The sequence below is a fragment of the Chelonoidis abingdonii genome, chromosome 17 (genome assembly GCF_003597395.2).
Source record: "Chelonoidis abingdonii isolate Lonesome George chromosome 17, CheloAbing_2.0, whole genome shotgun sequence".
Lineage (NCBI taxonomy): Eukaryota > Metazoa > Chordata > Testudines > Testudinidae > Chelonoidis > Chelonoidis abingdonii.
This window is the reverse complement of record NC_133785.1, coordinates 11,623,314-11,642,277: the sequence shown is the minus strand read 5'-3', so window position 1 is coordinate 11,642,277 and position 18,964 is coordinate 11,623,314. Positions and strand designations below refer to the sequence as shown.

Genomic DNA, 18,964 nt, shown 5'->3' with positions numbered 1-18,964 from the left:
CACTCTGGCCGATCAAAGCAAGTTCGATAGAGCGCGTTTTCACCTATAACACGGTAAGTTTTTTTGGCTCCTGAGGACAATGTTGTATCAGGGTAGAGGTGCAGCTATTCATCCAGCCTACAGAAAGTACGTAAGATTCACACTGGGGCCCAACTATTAACAATGCAATGTGCTGTCCTTCAGACTCTCCACAGCACCAAGAGTATTCCCAAAATGCCTTGCAGTAGTGGCAGTGCATTTATGGAGGCATGGAATCCACATCTACCCATACCTGGATAACTCATTGATAGGAGACTGTAACAGCCTTAGAATACATCGTGTCCCTGTTCTTTCAACTAGGACTCCTTAGGTATGTCTACACTGCAATTAAACACCCACAAGGGCTAATACCAGTTGGCTGAGTCTGAAGGGCCCTGGCTAAGGGGATGTTTAATTGCTGTGTAGAGGCTCAGGCTGCAGCCTGAGGTCTGGGACCCTCCCACCTCTCAGGGATAACCTTGTAGGAACTTCACCTACCAGGAGTCAGCAACAACCTGTCAGACTTCTTGAGCCAACACCCGATAACCGGACATGAGTGTTCACTCTGGAAGTCCATCATATTCAGTCAATGGGGAACTCGCGTAATGGACTTGTTTGCCACAGAGGACCACACCAAATGTTCAAACTTCTGTTTCAGAGAGTGCATGAACCTGAACTTGTTACCAGATGCCTTTCTCCTCCATTGGTCTCAAGCACTACTATATACCTTTCCACTGATTCCTAGATCAGGCAAGATGAGTCTATAATCACACTATTAGTCTTTTCCTGGCAGAGATAGTTTTGGCTGTGAGACCTATTGCGGATATCCAGGCAGTCTCCTATACACCTCCCAATCTGCGCAGACATAGTATTTCAGAGCCAAGCTCAGATACTGCACCTGGTTGTTGCACCTGTCAGCTTGGGGGTTGGCTGGCTGAACACTGCTGACAGAGACTGCTCCCTACAGATTCAGGAAATTCTTACACAGAGCAGGAAGCCATCCATTAGGATGATCTCTCCTTCAGCAAGGAAGAGGTTCTCAATACAGGTAACCTAGTGAGACCTAGAACCAGTAGACATTCCAATTCCAAAGAGCCTAGACTATATGCTGTAGCTGAAACAGGCTGGATTGGCATTTAGCTCTCTCCAAGTCTGCTTTGTGGCAATGTAAGTGTGCCATGCTCCAGTACAATCATACTCTGTCTTCTCTCATCTAATGATACCAAAATTTCTTCATATTTGCCCTTTGGTTAGTGACCTGACTCTGATGTGGTACCTCAACACTGTCCTCCTAAAACTCACAGAGCCTCCTTTTGAACCACTGTCAGCCTGCTCAGTACACCTCCTTACCATCAAGATGGATTTTCTGGTTGCTACCACCTTGGCACAGACAGTTAGTGAGCTCCATGCCCTTGTAGCTCTTTACACATCCTTCCACAGGAACAAGGTAATGTTGAGACCACACTGCATGTTCATCCCTAAAGTGGTTTCCAAATTCCACCTGAACCAATGAATCACCTTGCTGGCTGGAGAAAGAAGCTGCATACTTTAGATGTGTCCAAAGCTTTGTTCTGTTACTTTAACAAGACCAAGCTCTTTAGGCAGTGTCACCACCTCTTTGTAACTATATCCAGCCCATTGAAGTACCAAACCGTCTCAACACAAACATCTCCAAATGCCCTCAGTTGGCTGGTGAGCCTCTCTATTGGCGCACGAGCAGCATCTTCCATCCACTTCAGGAATGTTCCAGCCTCTGAGATCATTCAACATGGAGCAACCCACTGACTCTTGTGAAACACTTACCCTTCAGGTGGCAGGCGAGTCAGATGTTCTTCTTCAATTGCTATTTGACTGATGCAGCTGTAATTCCTTGTTCCCACTGTCCGGGGGGATTCTGCTCACCAGTGGCCCACAGAGGGTTCCACACTGACATATGCAAAGAAAGACTGGTTACTTACCTTACAGTAGCCATGGTTCCTTGAAATGTTGTCACTATGGATCTGTGACTCCCACAATGCAGCCTTCATCTTAGCTTTTCAGAGTCCTCATGGTAACACAGCCCTTGAATTGTGAAGGAGCTGAGGAAGGGTCTGTGCCTTTGCACAAGGGGGCACAGGGCACATGCGTGGCCCTGACAGACACTGCTATTTTTAAAAAAAACCCTTCAATTTCACATGCAGGAGGCATGTGTGCACCTTCAGTGGATTTACCCTGACTACCACACCTCAAAGAACCCCATCACTGCAGGGTAAGTATCCCTTCCTAACTTAAATATTAAGGAGGCCTGATGCTATTCTTAGAATGCTGTCAATCATTGGAAATTTCATTCAAGTTGCCCAAGTCTAAAACCAGGAGGAGAGGGGAATTTTTCCCTAGGTTTTAATATGAATTTCAATATGCCATAAAGAGATGCATATATTTCATGATTTCAGAACTGCGAAATGACATTCTTACCTTATGTTAACTCTGCATTCTTGAAAGATTTCCATTCATTGGTTTAACTTTGAAAAAGCATAATGGCCTGGAGGTTAAATTCTATTTTGTATGTCGTCAGGAAAATATTTTTCTTCTTATATAGTGCTATTGTGGTCCAAATGACCATTATTTGAGTCTGTAGTTACCACCTTCAACATGTTGTTCAAATTTGATTTGAGTGAAGGATATGAAAAAAGACTCTCCGGTTATGGTCCAATCCTGCTTGCCTTATACACGCTGCTCAATGACATGTTCAGACATTTATTTCTCTGTTGCAGACCTCAAAAGTACCTATGTAACTTGAGCTCTGCATACAATACACAATTAAATCTCCATCCGATTTTTGTCTTCAGAACTTTTTCAGACCTGTCCTTATCTGGACTGCCCAGATCATTGCACTGAGTCTGAATTTCTACTAAGGGATATTTTATAGTACCTGCAGTATGGCTTTTAAAATATCTTTAGTAAATCTTGCATTTGATATCCTAATTATGGTCTAAATTATATAGATTTGCTGTTGAATTATGCATTGTTCCAAAGCAAATTTTATTTAACAATGGATATTGAATCTAGTGTTGCTTTCCCTTTTTTAGGCTAAAACCTTTCCATCCAGACATGTAATCAGTAATTTTTTTTTTATTTTCCAATTTATGAAACAGGTTCAGCGGCAAACATTTCTTCAACTTCTGCTGTTACAACAAAAGGTCTTCAGGTAATGTGAAACTATTAATAGTTATATGCCTGTCTGCTACACTTACACTCAAAATTAATCTCCCTCATTCTTTTTCCAGATTGTTCCTGCATCATCAACCATACCTGAACAAATGGAAACTTCTAAAAGGAATAAGGAGGCAAAGATCAAAATTTCATCTGCACTTACAGAGAACTTAATACAGACTTCTACAACAGATAGGGAGATAAATAACCTTCAAAGGAATGACTTTGTAGACCCTGGTTCCTATGGAAAACAGTCTGAAGTGCATGATAATAGTACACCAGCCAAAACTATTGGCAGGTTTTCAGTGATCAGTACCCACGATGAATTAACTTTAACATCGCCACATTGCTTAAGGTACTCTGCTCCACCAGATGTTTATTTGGATGAGCTTCCCTCCAGCCCAGACCTGAAAACATCAGTACGGCGAGTGCAAACGGCATCTTTTCTTGATGTCCTTTCTGACCATGGTTCCAGTGATTCTGGTGATGAGTCTCTCCGAAGGAAGTCTGTTGCTGCTCAGCTGTCCCCGCAGAGTGGTACTGCAGCCACTGACATCACAAAAAAGCCAGCTTCTCTTCTGCAAAGATCTGGAAAGACTAGTTCACCAGGCCCTGATTCGCCTAATGGTCAGGGAACAAAAATCCCCACTATCAATATAACATCCTTCCACTCGCAGTCATCCTACATGAGCAGCGACAATGACTCAGAATTTGAAGATGCAGATATGAAGAAAGAACTGCAGAACCTGAGAGAGAAGTATGTTGGATTTTAAAACAATTCTGGATACTTGACACATGTTTAGACTATCTGAAAAGCATCTCCACACATAGTAAACAACTGTGTGTGTACAGCATCAATGAGTAAACTCATTCAGGAAAAAATACCACCCCTTCCTGCAAAATTCATACTGAACCCAAATCACAGGGTGGCAGTTACAGAACCCAAACTTTTCTTAATCATTCGTTTCTTTTTATTCACCTTTGCATTTCTTAGGCCTGCTCTACACTTAAAAAAATAGATTGGCCTTTCTGCACACTTCAGGGCTGTGAAAAATATTGTGCCCTGAGCGCCATAGTTAGAGTGGCCTAACCCCGGTGTAGACACGGCTAGGTTGACAGAAGAATTCTTCTGTTGATCTAGTGACTGCCTCTTGGAGAGATCGGTTAACTGCATTGATGGAAAACCCCATGCTGATGATGTAGGAGGTGTCTATACTGTAGCGGCAGAGCTGCAGCACCATAGATATGGCCTTAGTTCCAGTTAGACATGAAAATACCAAAATACCTCAAAAGCCTATACGTGTGTGTTCTGAGCCAGAGATAAACAATTCGCTGAGGGGTCCAGCCCCAATTTCCTAATCAAAGAACTCAGTTAACTTCAGGGCAGGAAATGTTCCTATGTTTGTTCAGCACCCAGCTCAGTGAGGCCCCAGTCTGAGAGCTCTAGATGTTACTTCAGTGCAAATAGAAGATAATCAGGACTAATCTGGTTTCTTAGCTGAACCTTATGAGATTTCCCCATGCGAAAAGCCGATATTTTTTGTTGCTAAAGCCCATTTACTAAAAAAGTTTGTTTCTATAATAACTACAACTTCTGATTTAATTGGGAGAAATATTCATGATCCTGTCATAGAGGAGGGAGGAGTGTTACTGAGCTGCAGAGTTCGGATCTGGATTCAAATTTACCTACATTTTGGCAGTATCTGTAGCCAGGTTTGGATTTGGGTCTCTCCCTAAGCAAAATATTGTTTTTCTTTTTGTCAGGCACCTTCTTCTTCAGTCAGAGTCACCAATAACTGGATCCTCCTTTTTTAGTTTTCCTTAATTATCTCTGCTTGTTTTCTTTTCTAACTAGCTTTGAATGTCACCTGCAAAATGGGTCTGGGGAAAGTGGCTTTTGTATCCTTTTTTGCTGCTTTATGAAATATTAAGACCTGAAAAGGTATTTTTAATGAAATACGTGTTAATAAAACAGACCACCCAGTTTTAAACAAGTGTAACTAAAAAAAAGAAAAAAACTCTCCTGTACTCATGTGCTAAGACGACTGTATCTTGTGGTGTCATAAACCTACTAGATATACTGTGGTCTGTAGGGCTCTCTAGCAAAACCACAGTAAACAAGACCTGATTTTTCTAATGTAAACACAAGCAGAAGATGCCTTGCTTGAGGGGGTGGGCGCGAGTGTTAGGGTTGTGTATATCATAAGCACAGGGGTTATAAAAAATTGTCTTCATTGCAACTTACATCTAAATTCACTCTCCTCATCCAAGCAGTTTGATGTATCCTTGTATAAAGTACTTCTTGCTATCAAAATGCATCTGGAATAGTAAATTAAATTACAATTGGTGTCTCTTAGCATGCTGCTTATGGTGCTGTCTCCCAAAAGTAATTCCCACAGTACAGAACATGATAGCTTGTGACAGATAACATGACCTCTTCAGTGAGGTGATTGTGTGAGCAGTAACTCCAGAAAGCCAGTTATTACTAAACTCATCTTTCTTCTTCGAGTGCTTGCTCATATCCATTCCAGTAGGTGTGCGCGCGCCGCGTGCACGTTCGTGGGAGACTTTTACCCTAGCAACACTCGGTGGGCCAGCACCTTTCAGTTTATTCAAGGTGGAGAAGTGCTTCATACCTGCTATGCTGTGCAAAATGAGTGCCATTTCCCTCTCAGTGGCATTGTTCTCTTTGAAAAGTAAATTCAATAATCCTTAAAAGTGCTGGATTGAAAACCTAAAGAATGAATTCTCCTGGTATGGGATAGGTGATAGTAGTGCAGCTCTTTCCCCACATACCCTTTCCAGAGTGCCTTGGCCCTGGGTAATCTTTGGGGTTAGAGGCTAGTTCAGGCTTATTTCAATTCAACTATTGCCTTTGGACTCATTAAGTAGATACCTGTCCAACAGGAACTAGATGGAGACGTCCAGCTCATCTCACACTCGACCCCTGAGCAGTCAAATGTTATCAGCCCAACTACTGCCCTGGGTGTGAAGTGGTGAGCCTGAAATGAAACTCTGTCACATGGCTAGTCCTCAGACCTGTCCATTTACTCATGATTCTTTTTCTCTAAGCATGTGATGGGAGAAAAATGGGAGCACTGGTTCCCAATCTTACTGTAAAGTTAGAATTTAAATTGGAATATAAGGGTATTATAGAAAACAAGTCAATGTGTTCAAAGGGTATTTAGATACAGTCCATCCTGCATTATAAAGAACATGGCCATCCAGGTTCTTGTGTCACTGTTAATTTAAACACTTACTTACTTTTGCTTTTTTTCCTGCAGCGCTTCTCCCAGTTAAATTAACTATACTTCTAGAGACAACTTTTTTTGGGCACTGGTTTGAAGGGACAGAAGTACTGGAAACATTTGAGTTAAATTCAGATCTTGTCTCCAAACCATCATGTTCACTTTGGATTCTAAAAATCCTCTTTCTACAGGAGTCTCTGTATAACCTAATACTTGAAGAGCAAATTTAGAGCAGAGGATTGAAACTCATTTCCTTCATGTCTGTGCATACAGGATTAGATATCATTTCATATGTAGCATGTTTACACATGTACACGCTCTTGGATGAGGAATAGCTTGCTCTATAACATGTTGGGGTTTTCTTTGTAACTGTAAATGAAATCTGGGTCTGGCGTTTTCTCAGACAAGTAGCTAGCATGAGGTCCTTTTATTTTATTTTATTTTTTATTAGACACATGAAAGAAATTGCTGAACTGCAGACTCAACAGAAGAATGAGATAGAAGCTTTGTTCGTCCGGCTGGGCAAACCATTGCCACCCAACGTGGGTTTTCTTCACTCAGTCCCACCAACTGGCCGCCGGCGAAGAACCAGCAAAAATAAATTAAAAGCTGGGAAACTATTGAATCCTCTGGTTCAGCAGCTCAAAACTGCACCTTCCAACACAAGTAGGTCCCACTGGTTTAAAACTTTGTATTCCATTAAATATAAGGAGTCCTTTATTTTATTTTCTGTCCCTGACCTGCTAGGTAATTATACTGAATTTGAGTGAAGGCAATGAAAGGTTAAATAATAATAAATTTATTACGGTGATTGAAACATCATACCATGGACAACTTTTAAGAGATCTTTCTGTGATCGACTCTTACTGCAGCTGCCCTTTCTGATCCCCTGGCTTCCCTGCATTAACTCATGCTTGGTTACATGAAAAGGTAATATTCTGCCAGCAGTAATGCAATAAGAAAAAAACAAAATAGCGGTAATGTGTGGTTACTTGGATATAATCCACCACCACCCCCACAGGATTCCAAAAAAAGCATTGTACATTTATATGGGTAGAAAAAAAACGCCCAGCATTAAAATAGGCAGAATTGAAAACAAACAAACAAACAATCAAGAGTTTTTGAGGTTATATAAACCCTCATGCTTCAGGGTTAAGCTGACCTCTGACTCAGATTTGGAAAGAAATGTTTTCCCTATTCACAAGCTGTTCCATAACTACCTAGTGCAGATTTTATTCCTCTGAAGCAGTTAGTATTTTGTGTGTAGTGTGGCAGAGCTCCAATCTTGTCCCCATGGACCCCGCGTTTCTAGGTGGTTTGCGCTAGCCTCAGTGGCTCACTGCGACCCTCCACGTAGCCCTTCTCTCTCTAGAGTCAGGGTTACAGTCTACTGAGCCCTTTTCATCATAAGCCATCAAGGAGGTTGGTGAGAGAACTACCACAGTCTCTGTTGTCCCTAGAGGCTTATTTCGCTACAGTTTAGCCTCCTGTCCTGATGGGCCTGTCTTCCCTTCCCAGGAGGTGTTTCTGTAGTGGCAGGTTGGGGTTGGGATGGTGGGGGAAGAACCCAGGCCTGCCCTACACTCTAGGTTCCGTCCCAGGGACCCTAATGGCAGCAGCTGTTGGCAGCCGACCTTTACTGCCAGAGTTGCTGCATTTCCTTGGGCCACTTCCCCACAGCTCTCCTGCTTCTCCCTTCTTCACCCTTATCTTAGGGCTCCCTTACTGATGGCCTGAGGGTGTCTTCATTAACCAGCCCTTCAGCTGCACTTCCTCTCCCCAGCCTGACTGGAGTGAGGCCTTTTATAGTATCAAAAAGGCCTTAATTAGAGTCAGGTGTTCACATTACCTTGATGGCTTTGCCTGACTCTTTGCAGGTTAATTGGAGTCAAGTGTTCTCATTAGTCTGGAGCAGCCCCTGCTCTGGTCAGTCGGGGAACAGAAAACTGCTAATCCAGTGTCCAGTATATCTGCCTTCTACTACTTTATTGTACCCAACTGGCCTGAGTCTGTCACAGTAGGTATCGAACACGCTGTCAGTGCTTGACAAATAAAGTAACAATGTCACAATTCAGTTTTAGTTTGGGATAGAACCTAAATCCATTTGTTTTCCCGTCTTTCTCCCTAAGGTAATTTATCCAGGTTTGTATTCACCATTTAGAGACTGTTAGTCTGCTTTGAGCGTATAGCATTTTGTGATCTTTTCTTTTGTAAAAGATGCTCTATAAGATTGGACTGCACTTGCCAAAAAACCATTTAAAGCTGTGAATGATGCCTTGCACTTCAGATAGGTGTTGAGAGGTTTTTTAATACTTGTTAATATGGATGTGAAATCTGTGATCAGGATGGCATGACCAACAGCAGTCAGTCTTCGGCATTATCTGTTTGGAAAAGTAATAAAATAGTAATTGAGTAGGGGAACTTACACAGGCAGTGCCCAGTTCTCCCGCAGCAGAATGCGAGTTATTCCTGCTGAACTTTGTTCATTTGAAGTCTATGATGGTAGACTAGCTCTTCTCTTAGTAGTGTACTTCAAATCCTATAGATCTTCTTTCCACTGATTGCACTTCTGTACCAATGCGAATGGCATTATGTCAGTTTTAATTACAGACTTCTATTTTCTTTTACAAAAAAACATAATCTAAATTAAGATAGCAAAAGCAAGGACACTCAAGAGTTAAGACTGATATGCCACAATCCACTTTATATCTGTCAGTGTCTCCAGCATACTCCTCTTCTGTTTTAAACCTTCCCATTCTAGTGACTCCTTTGCTTATTTCTGGTGGACACCTTACCTCCTCCCTCCTTCCGATATGGAGTTCCCTGGGATGGTATCTAACCCTTCTGTCCATCTGTTTTTGGTGTGTAGGCCATCTCCTGGCTCCCTCTACTTTTCCCCTTCCTTCTGTGCCGACAACACCCCTCTCTCTGTCTTGGCCCACTCTGACCTCTCCCTTAACTTGGCTCACATCAGCATACTGCCTCCTCACTACCTGAATGTTTCAGAAAGTTAGAGCTGCTTTCTGCCTAAAATGTCTTGTCATGTAATTCTGTCTCCACTATCACTCATCTTTAAGCTTCTCTGCTGCACACTTTCCCTCATGCCTCTCCCTGTCTAGTCATTTTCCCTTTTCCTGCTAAGCTGTAGGAAGCTGACCAGCTTCCCTGACTTTGAATAAATCCTTTATTCGTGCCTTAATCACTCTCCTTCGTGACAATTGAAATTTCGTCATCTTTGGCCCTCTTAAATCCTTTTGCAGCTTCAGGAGGTCTCTAATATTACTACTGACGTACTCTGATTATATCACTCCCATCCTTGGTCACTTTGCTAGCTTCCGTTCCATCTCCTAAGTGAATTTCAAAGTTCTTCTAGTTTTAAAACCTGGTATTTTTTCTCAGTCCTGCCTTTCTAACTTTCTTTTCATCTCCCTTTGCTTCTCATTCACTCGTTCTCCACTTTTGTCCACTCCCTTTCACATTCCATAGTTGAGTGTAGGGTCTCACTGATCCCGCGCCATCTTTCTAGAGCGTCTTCCATCTCCTACTGAGGCACTTCTGCAACTCTCACCTTTTAGAACAGCACTTTTCTTGAGTTCACAACCGTCTCTGAAAAGTCCACTAAGTACATTGCATAAAAATTAACCCTATTGGATGGGCTGGCTTTTCATCTTGCAGATGCTGGGCAGGTATGGGGGGGAGGTAGGTAAATTCTTTTCAGATGCAGTTTTACCCATAAAGATGTATGTTTCTACCAGTTTTTTAGAATTTTATGTTGCTGCTCCTCTCAGTGGCAAACCACCAGTTGCACAAGGTTGATTTTTCTGTAGTAGTTTCCTTATGGTGGCATTTGCAATTTTGTTTGTTTCTTTAGGTCATCTGTCAGACTGCAAAGAGTCTCTCCCAAAAGAAACAACTAAAACTCATGCTCGTTCAACTGAAGCAACAGCAGTAACTTCCTCCACATCAGCCACATTTGGAAATTCAGTTCAAACACAACAACCCTGCTCAGTCAAGGCTTCTTTATCTTCTGATATCTGCTCCGGCTTAGCCACCGAAGGAGGCAATGCGCATGGAAGTTCTGGCCAAGGTGATTTTATGTACCTACAGTTCAGCATGTCTTCCAGCACGTACCAATATTAGTACATACCACTTAAAATTTAAATGATTTAGGAGGAACTTTATTTTACTAATAATGTAAGCATGCAAGCCTTGTAAATGCAAGTTACTGACTTACCTTTAAAAAATTAGGCATAGCAAAAGGTTAAGTGAGCAAAAATAAACAGGAGACTTCCCAAAGCATAAAATAAATCAATACTGCAGAAGAATCCCTTTTTCTTAGGGAACAATATGCCTTTTCTTTTACGAACAGTGACTTATCCAGATTTAACCTTTTGTGGAATCTGACTTATTGGGATCTGGAAAAAAATGACAATAGACAGAAGACTAACTTTGTTTCCCCTGGTTCATACTATTTTCTCTTAACCCCTTGATACTGGTAGGCCCAGAGCTCCCCATTATGAAGTACTAATTCATCTGTGTCAATACAAATATGATGATGTGGGGAAAGCTAAGCTACCAGCATCAGAAGGGTTAATTCTTGCATGATTTTGGCATCATGTCTAAGGTATAGAGGTGTCAGTCAAGGCTGTATTATTATCCAGTCCTGAGTTCCGACAGCTCCCTAGACTTTGACTGAATGTGTTGCCGTATACATTGAAAGTTATAATGATGATTAAAATACCTTGCTCAACATTGCACATCCTGCCAAACTAATCTACAGAATATCTATTCTCTTCTGCTGTTATTGCATCCTTTTGCATATGGTCAATTAACTTACTCCTCCTTGGCAAGGCTAAAATGAAGATGTGGATGATTAACTAACAAAGCTGATTTGACTGATGGTATAGGACATCTGATCACAGTTATTTGTACTTTATAAGTGTCTTTGTTTTCTTCCTTTTATATTCATTTGCAGGCTGGACGGTTTTCCACCAAACGTCTGAGAGAGTGACCTATAAATCTAGTAGCAAACCTCGTACCAGATTCCTCAATGGACCTATGTCTTTGTCCATCTGTTTGTATTTGTTCTTTTGTATTTTATCACAACCCATCTTTCTTTTGTCCCCCTTTTTCCAAGTTCATCCTTTATATCTCTAATATGTTTGGCAGGATGCCTTTCCTTCTACGCCATCTTTTCTTTCTTTCTTTTAAGTCATCATCATTGGCACTCCTTAGTTTATTTTCATTTTTCATATGAAGGCTTTTGTGCACTGCTTTTGGGTCATGCCTGGGTACCAAAAGCATGTGTGGAAGATCTCATCAATTATTCTATAGCTTTATGGTAAATTTTACCCTGGACGTATCAAAGCTTTTGTCCTTTATGTGATTTATGTTGAAGTAATATTTTTATTTGCAATGTGGCAAATATACATGTCTGCTGTCCCAGTTCCAGCGACAACAAAAAGAAATCCTACCTTCTGTAGACGAATGGTCTCTTTCACACATGTTTGGACTACGAAGACATGCATGTAGCAAGCTGATACAATACTAGAAGGTCACTGAAGGGTATAACTTCCATACAAGGGCTGTATTAAAACAATATACAGTACTGTTTATGTCCACTCCTTTTTTTTCCCCTGCTCCTTGCATGTGGAAATGCTGAGATGACAGTGCTCCAGCTAGTTCTTTCAAAGTGTGTTTTCTAGGTGGTGTGTTTTTCCACATTAAGAGCTTTTAATTAGTTTAAGTGAGCTCTTGTTAATATAATTATTAGTAGTGGAAAGATTTGGTTACTCCAAATAAGAGTTCCATTTACCTTTTCGTATAAACTAATCTAGCTGGAGCACTTTACTCAGTTTATTTTCTCCTGACCTTGTGTGACCTCAGAGATGAAGTCAATTAGCAGTTCATCAAAGTACCATTAAGTAAAAAAGCTTTATCAGACTTTCTTATGAAACTTTGAAATGGATTGTCAGGATCCAGTACTTTTTTTATTTCAAATAACTGTGCACCAGCTCAAATGAAACACGTCTTTTATTTACATGGTCTCTAAAGTAATTGGCAGTTCAGCAAAACTTAATGGACCTTTTTCATTTTAAAATACAATCTTTTTTCACCAAACACATATGCTGCTTTTTGGACAAACAGAGTTTGCTTGTACAATAAAGATATGTTGTACTGATCAGGTACTATAGGCCACTAACATGTAATGTTAATAAGGCTAATGTTCTTGAAGAAATATTCAGCCAACTCGATGTTCATTTGCACTGATATCGAACTTTCCCCACTGTAGTTATACATTGATCATAATAATCCAGGTAATGCAGATCAAAGGCACAAGACCACTCAAATACATTTTTCCAATTTTCTAAGTAAACCATATTTTTCAAATAGATTTTGTTTCATTTATTTTGAGATCCCCAGAACTCTACTCATCCAAGTTGGTGAAAAGTGATGTTTACCTCTCAGCCTATGGTATGCAAGGTTTTAACAATCATTGATATTCCAAGATACTCTGAATAGAGGGACTTTTAGCCTAAGAACCTGAGGAATTCTCTGTAATCTGATTTTCCCAACCATCAGTAGTATAATGGGCATGGCTGTAGCCTTATCTGCACAAGTAATTCCCAGAAATGGTTTAATTCTTCTATCATAGGTTTACTATTCAATATGCTGCAAAAATAGTAGGGAGAATTTCTACCTAAACCAAAAAAAAATAATCTTGTTTTTAATTTTTTTGGGCATATGGCAGCCATGGCTCAAGTTGGTAGAGAAAACACGTCAGTACTTAATTATTTTAAGTTTCCCAATGCCTAAATAACGAATTGCTTGCGTGGATGAACTTCTGTTTCTCAGTCCACATGGTCTCTTCTGTGTCTCGTTTGTATGAAGTGTATTGAGATGAGCCGTACTACCCTGTCTGTGAATCGTACTAGGTGAGGGCAGCGTTCCAAACACTTAGCACAAATACATCCAGAACCATTCCAGTTCAGAAAACAGACTTTTTATTTTGAAATTTTAGAAATGACCTCTCGCTTGAGCTGCTCTACAGACTCCCACAGTTGAAGCTGTCTAAACTTTCTGCTGCCCTGAATTTTTCAGTTTCTTTTCTTTTCAGTCATTCTTCTGGTGGGTCTAGCAGGTCAGTAGCAGAAAACCATGTTGTTATAGTGTGTGAGATCAATTTGGATCTAGTCCTGAACTGCCAGCAAGGCCAGCAGGAGGGGAGATTGCTGTGCACTCAGTCCATGAGAGGAAAGGATGTTTTTCTAGTGGCTCCATATAGTCCTTATTCCTATGACAAGGAAACTGCCTCCTCTTGGTCTAAAAGACACTTTCAGGCCTTTCAGTTTGAGTTGGTCCAGTAGACAAATTACAAAGGTTTGGGCCAAATTCTAAATATGCTGTATGTATGCATCTCTGTTGTATGCTTGTGGGAGGATAGTGAGATCAGAATCTGGCCTTTGAATCTGGAAACAATTTGCTGCAGCTTTTCAGTGTAGATCTTGCAGTTCAGACCCCATCTTTTTTAAACAAAAGTAAACTCAAGCCAGGATTCCACTGATACACAGAAGCAATCTTTACTGAAAATATATATCCCCTTTAACCAATTTCCTAGTACACACCTTTTGGTTTTAGCGTTTACTGACAAGAACAGACATGTATATCAGGAAACTGCTGTGAGTACTCTGACATAATTAACTCTTCAACATTTTCCCTACAGGTTAGAAATTGGTACATTGACCCTTGCCTGCTAGTATTTAGGTATGAAACACTTATAAGATTCCCACTCTTCGCTCATAATTGCTAAATAATTTAGTAACATAGATGGTCTGTGTATAAGAAAAGATTATTTCAGCTGGAGAAGGTAGTAATGTTACAGATTGGAAAGGAATCTACTTAGCAATTGTACTTCATCAAATGGCTAATGTTAACTGAGTTCATGCTTTGTGGTTTATTAAACCATTTATGTGTCACTGTCAGTATATAGCATATCTTAATTGTTTATACTAAAAAGAAAAGTTACATGTTAAGAATTTATATTTTTATAGCACTAGTTAAAATCTGTCATAATCAGGACACTTTAAAACAACTTTGGCCCATCCCAATAGACAAAATAACCACAAAAGGTCAAAAGGAATTTCCATCTTACTTCACCAGGCAGACAGCTAATTGAGACTCCTCTTCTGCAAGGCTCTGAGTGCCTGTTGCACAATATTGAACACACACGCCCACCCTCCCATTGACTTAATTAAGAGTTTTTGGAGCTCTAAGCACCTTGCAGGATCATGCAACTTTCTTCTACAATCAAGCCCTTGTGCGCGGGCTTGTTCTGTGGATTCAGTTAGCTAAGCCTTAGTCACCGCTGTGTCTATGCTAAGGGCTTGTCTACACTACCGGCCGGATCAACGGGCAGCGATCGATCCAGTGGGGGTCGATTTATCATGTCTAGTCTAGATGCAATAAATCGACCGCCTGTCGCTCTAGTGTCGACTCCGGTACTCCACTTCAGTGAGAAGCACAAGGGGAATCGACGGGAGAGCATCTCCCGTCGACATACCGCAGTGAAGACACCGCGGTAAGTAGATCTCAGTACGTTGACGTAGCTGAAGTTGCGTAACTTAGATTGATTCCCACCCCCCCCCCCCCCCGTAATGTAGACCAGCACTTAGAGTTGTTACTACTTATACTTCAGATCTACAAATTCAGCCCCCAATCCTGCAACTTACATATGGGTGGAGGTCTGTACCCTCACAGAGCTCCCATTGAAGTTAATGGGGTTCTGTGCAGGCATAGCAGTCTGCTTCCATAATTTAAATTGCTGCATCAAGGCCAATTAGAATGTAACTCCCTGTCCTTCGTATTTAACGATAGACAATGATACTTCAAGACAATTGACCAATATGGCCAAATGGCCACTTATTTTCAGTACCTTCATTTTTGGATCTCTAACTTCTGAGGAAACTAGGGCCAGATTTTCAGAAATGCTGAGAATCCATAACTTCATCTGAGGCCAGACGCAGTTCTGGGAGCTCAACAGTTCTGAAAATCCAGCACCAGGTGTCTCAATGGGAGCACCCAAAATCAAGGGCTGCTTTTGAAAATTGTGGCTAATTATTTCCTCCCATTTTTCTCCCTCCTCCACTGTTTACGTGACCCCAAAGCCTGAGCACTTCCACAGTGTCTTTCCCAGGCAGCTTTTTGATCTGTTAACTTTGTTCAGTGTTGGACCTGTCTTTGCATTTCTAATAGAATAGGATGGTTTTGGCATAATCAATGTCAGAGCAGTTCCAGAATTATTGCTAACCTGTGCTCCCTCTGGTGGTTATATAAACGCTTGGAATGATTCAATTTTTGTTGGTAAATGTCAGTTCATGTCGATTTTCACTGTACATGTGCAAACTGATGAGAAAATATTTCCATCAATGATGGTCAAAATTTACAGATGGGCGAAGTAAGACAAGTTGCTTTTTAACTGATTAGAGTTTGGTTTAAGGCTATTTGTTTTGTTTAGTTTGACATACAATGTTGACAACTTATGTTTTAATGGTTATAAAGCTTTAACTTTTTGAATCTCAACATCTGTCATTAAATAATTGTCTGACCGTACCGCCCCTGAATTTTTGACTCTCCATAATTTCCCTCAGCTGCAAAATTTTAAATTGATGAAAATATAAAAAATGCTTTAAAATAACCATTGATGTTATTTGTAAAACTATTTTTTTTAAAATCCAATTCTGCCAAGCCTACTTATGTATCACGAGAATCAAACATTCAATGAAAGATCTTGCATAGACTTTGGGGAGGGTTTTCAAAAGCGCCATTGGAGCGTGTGCTCTTAAATTTGGCACTTTTGTGAATTCCCCCCAAAATGTAAAATACTTGAGCATCTGATGGAAAATGGTCCAACAGTTTATAAAAATGTGAGAAGTTTGATTTTATTATTAATTCTTTATTTATTTATTTTAAGCTTACAAGCTTCTTGGTAACTGTTGATGAACGAATAGGACAGTAGACTTTGTGGGTCCTGGAAGATATGATAGCTGCCTAATTTTTCAGTGATGATATCTAAAATCTGAGGAACTCCCTTCCACTTTACTGTTACCACCCTCGGGCAGGTCAGACTTCAAATCTTAATTAGTTGCATCCTGTTCATAGCTTTCCATCTCCTACACTCCTTTCCGTTTATTTTTTCACTTCTGAAACAAATAGGATTTACCTTTCTAAATAAAGTGCCTGAATTTAAGTTCAGTGACTGTAGATATTACCTGAAGGTATTTTAAAAATAAACATATCAGACTGTTTCAGTGCTCTGCTTCAGGTGTTATCTCAGTCGAGGTCATATTTCCTGACTTCCAAGCAATGTTCTGCAGAGGTATTGTTTGAAAAAGTAAGCCCTATTTTTGGTGATTCGCTTGCCTAATGTTTTTGTTTAATAGACTCTTTTCTTATAGACCGTTACATGGCTGAGTAACTTTACACACTAATCATGCCATTGAACTCAGCGAGCCTACTCATCTGCCTAGCCACTCATATGCTGAAATGCTTATAGCTTTGGGGCCCTAGCTGACATGGTGCACAAGTTTGTGTGTTTGTTTTGCAGGGTGTTTTTAAACTTAGTGATCTGAGCGTGTGCAGTAATCTGCTGCCTGCTTTTATATTTTCCAGGCACTAATACAAAAGTTCTTTTCACTGTGTACAGTAGCTGATGAAGCCAAATGCTCTTATTTGCATTCTGCAGTGTTGCAAGGTAGTTAGCAAAACGACAACCTAATTTTAGTCCCACTGAGAGATTTGTAATAAGGGCTGTGACTGTAGGGTGGGGAAAGGCAGGGTAAGGTATGTTGGAGGTGTTGAAGAGCAAAAGGACAAAAAAAATCAATCAAATGTAACCCAAATTCAGTTTTAGTTATTGTGTGTGCTTGTATCTGCCTTTTAAATGTACAGAGCTGAGTACTAAAATACTGGGATTTGCTTACTTACAAATCAAGCATGACACTACCTCAGTAATGTCCTTCTGTTTATTTACAGGGCGAACAGCATCACTCAGCTGTGTGTAGAGAATAAAAATAATCTCTTTCGGATCCCTTTTTCCCGTGTGCCACCCACGCCAAAACAGTTTCTCTTTTTTCTTTTTCCTCTCGTTCTAACTCTGAATTGTCTCCCTTCTCTCTGCTTCGAAGACTCATTCAGAGTCCCCATTAAACTTGGAACCAAGACCCCTGAGCTTAAACCTGGCTCTCTTCCATAGTACCATAGTATGTTGGTGCCATGCTGCTAGGCAGGGGAACCACACTCGCTTGGGTTCTGCTGTGCCCTCTGATTTGCTCATATGTTGAAGTGCAACTGGATACCCCTGCCCAGATATGCACCCCCTGGCATACCATCATGAGACTTCCTTCTCATCAGAGTCCAAAATATCTTTCCGAAAATTTGATATTCTGATAGAGAATGATGGCCCTGCCTGGCAAGACCTTACACTCAGACAGGGTAATCTGGATGCCTGGCATCGTAAGAGCAAATATTCTGCTGAACTTGTAAAATGATGATGGAGAATGTAACAATAAGGCAATACTGAAAAATACACGGTATGGTTAAAAATGAGACCTCTGTTGTTGGTGTCTGGACTGTCTTTGTGCACCTTAAAAAGACATGAAAGGGAAACTAGTTTGTGGCTTTTTTAGTTGAGAATTTTGCATTTAGACACACATCCTATTACAGAAGCAGTTAAAAAATTGGCCTCAGACCTGCAGAACAATGTATCTTTTTGGACTGGTAAAACGACTTTTGGGGTTGGTTTACAGTTAGTCTTTGCAGCCAGACTAGCTTTACTTGTTACTGAAATCGTTTTTGGCATCCTGTCATGAACTGAATTAACATCATTTCCTGCAGCAATAGAGTAGGAATCAAAAAAAGCCCTATTTGGAAGCAAAGGTGATTTTAAAAAAAAGTCTTCAAGTTTTCTGAATCTTATTCTTGGCACACAGTTATATCCTTTAAAGCTTTTGTATGGTTGCACATAAACATAGGTTTGGGCTGCCCGATTATTTAGATTTCCTTTACTCACCTGAACTGCTGACTTTCTGTCTGCTCCTCCTTGCGTAGTGACTACTTTTTGACTGCCTAAAAGTACAGAAGCTTGTCCATCAGTTGTGTTTAGTCTTGCCTAACTCTGTGTGTCTTTGTATTGTTCTACCTTGTAGGGTCCACCCTGAAACGACTATGTCTAGGCAAAGATCACAGTAGTAGTAACTATCCCATTTTTGTTTCTCAGTATTTCCTTCATAGCATGGGATGTTTTATTTATTTTTGACTAAAATCTAGTTGTTTACTTAATAGCAGCTATTGTGCCTTTGCTGACTTTAAATTAGGCTGCATATGAATTGTGAGCAGGTATCTCTTTAGTTACAGTGCATGTCCTGTGATGCTTTGGAAAGCATGCATGCTGCAAGATGATTGTGATGTTTCCGTGTGTGTGATGTGAGAGAGAACTGAGTACAGTGCTT

General features: G+C 40.6%; 2 protein-coding genes across 3 annotated transcripts in view; one reads left to right on the top strand and one right to left on the bottom strand.

The window, feature by feature from the left end:
* PACS1 (phosphofurin acidic cluster sorting protein 1) overlaps positions 1 to 18,964 on the bottom strand; it is a 548,517-nt gene that overhangs the window by 340,060 nt on the left and 189,493 nt on the right. The window lies entirely within an intron of this gene.
* Positions 1 to 18,964, top strand: part of WNK2 (WNK lysine deficient protein kinase 2) — a 173,462-nt gene that overhangs the window by 139,189 nt on the left and 15,309 nt on the right. Inside the window, 6 exon segments of the mRNA XM_075073367.1 lie at positions 3,153 to 3,205; positions 3,285 to 3,967; positions 6,910 to 7,124; positions 10,330 to 10,545; positions 11,434 to 11,532; positions 18,662 to 18,706. Coding sequence (XP_074929468.1) covers positions 3,153 to 3,205; positions 3,285 to 3,967; positions 6,910 to 7,124; positions 10,330 to 10,545; positions 11,434 to 11,532; positions 18,662 to 18,706 — 1,311 coding nt within the window.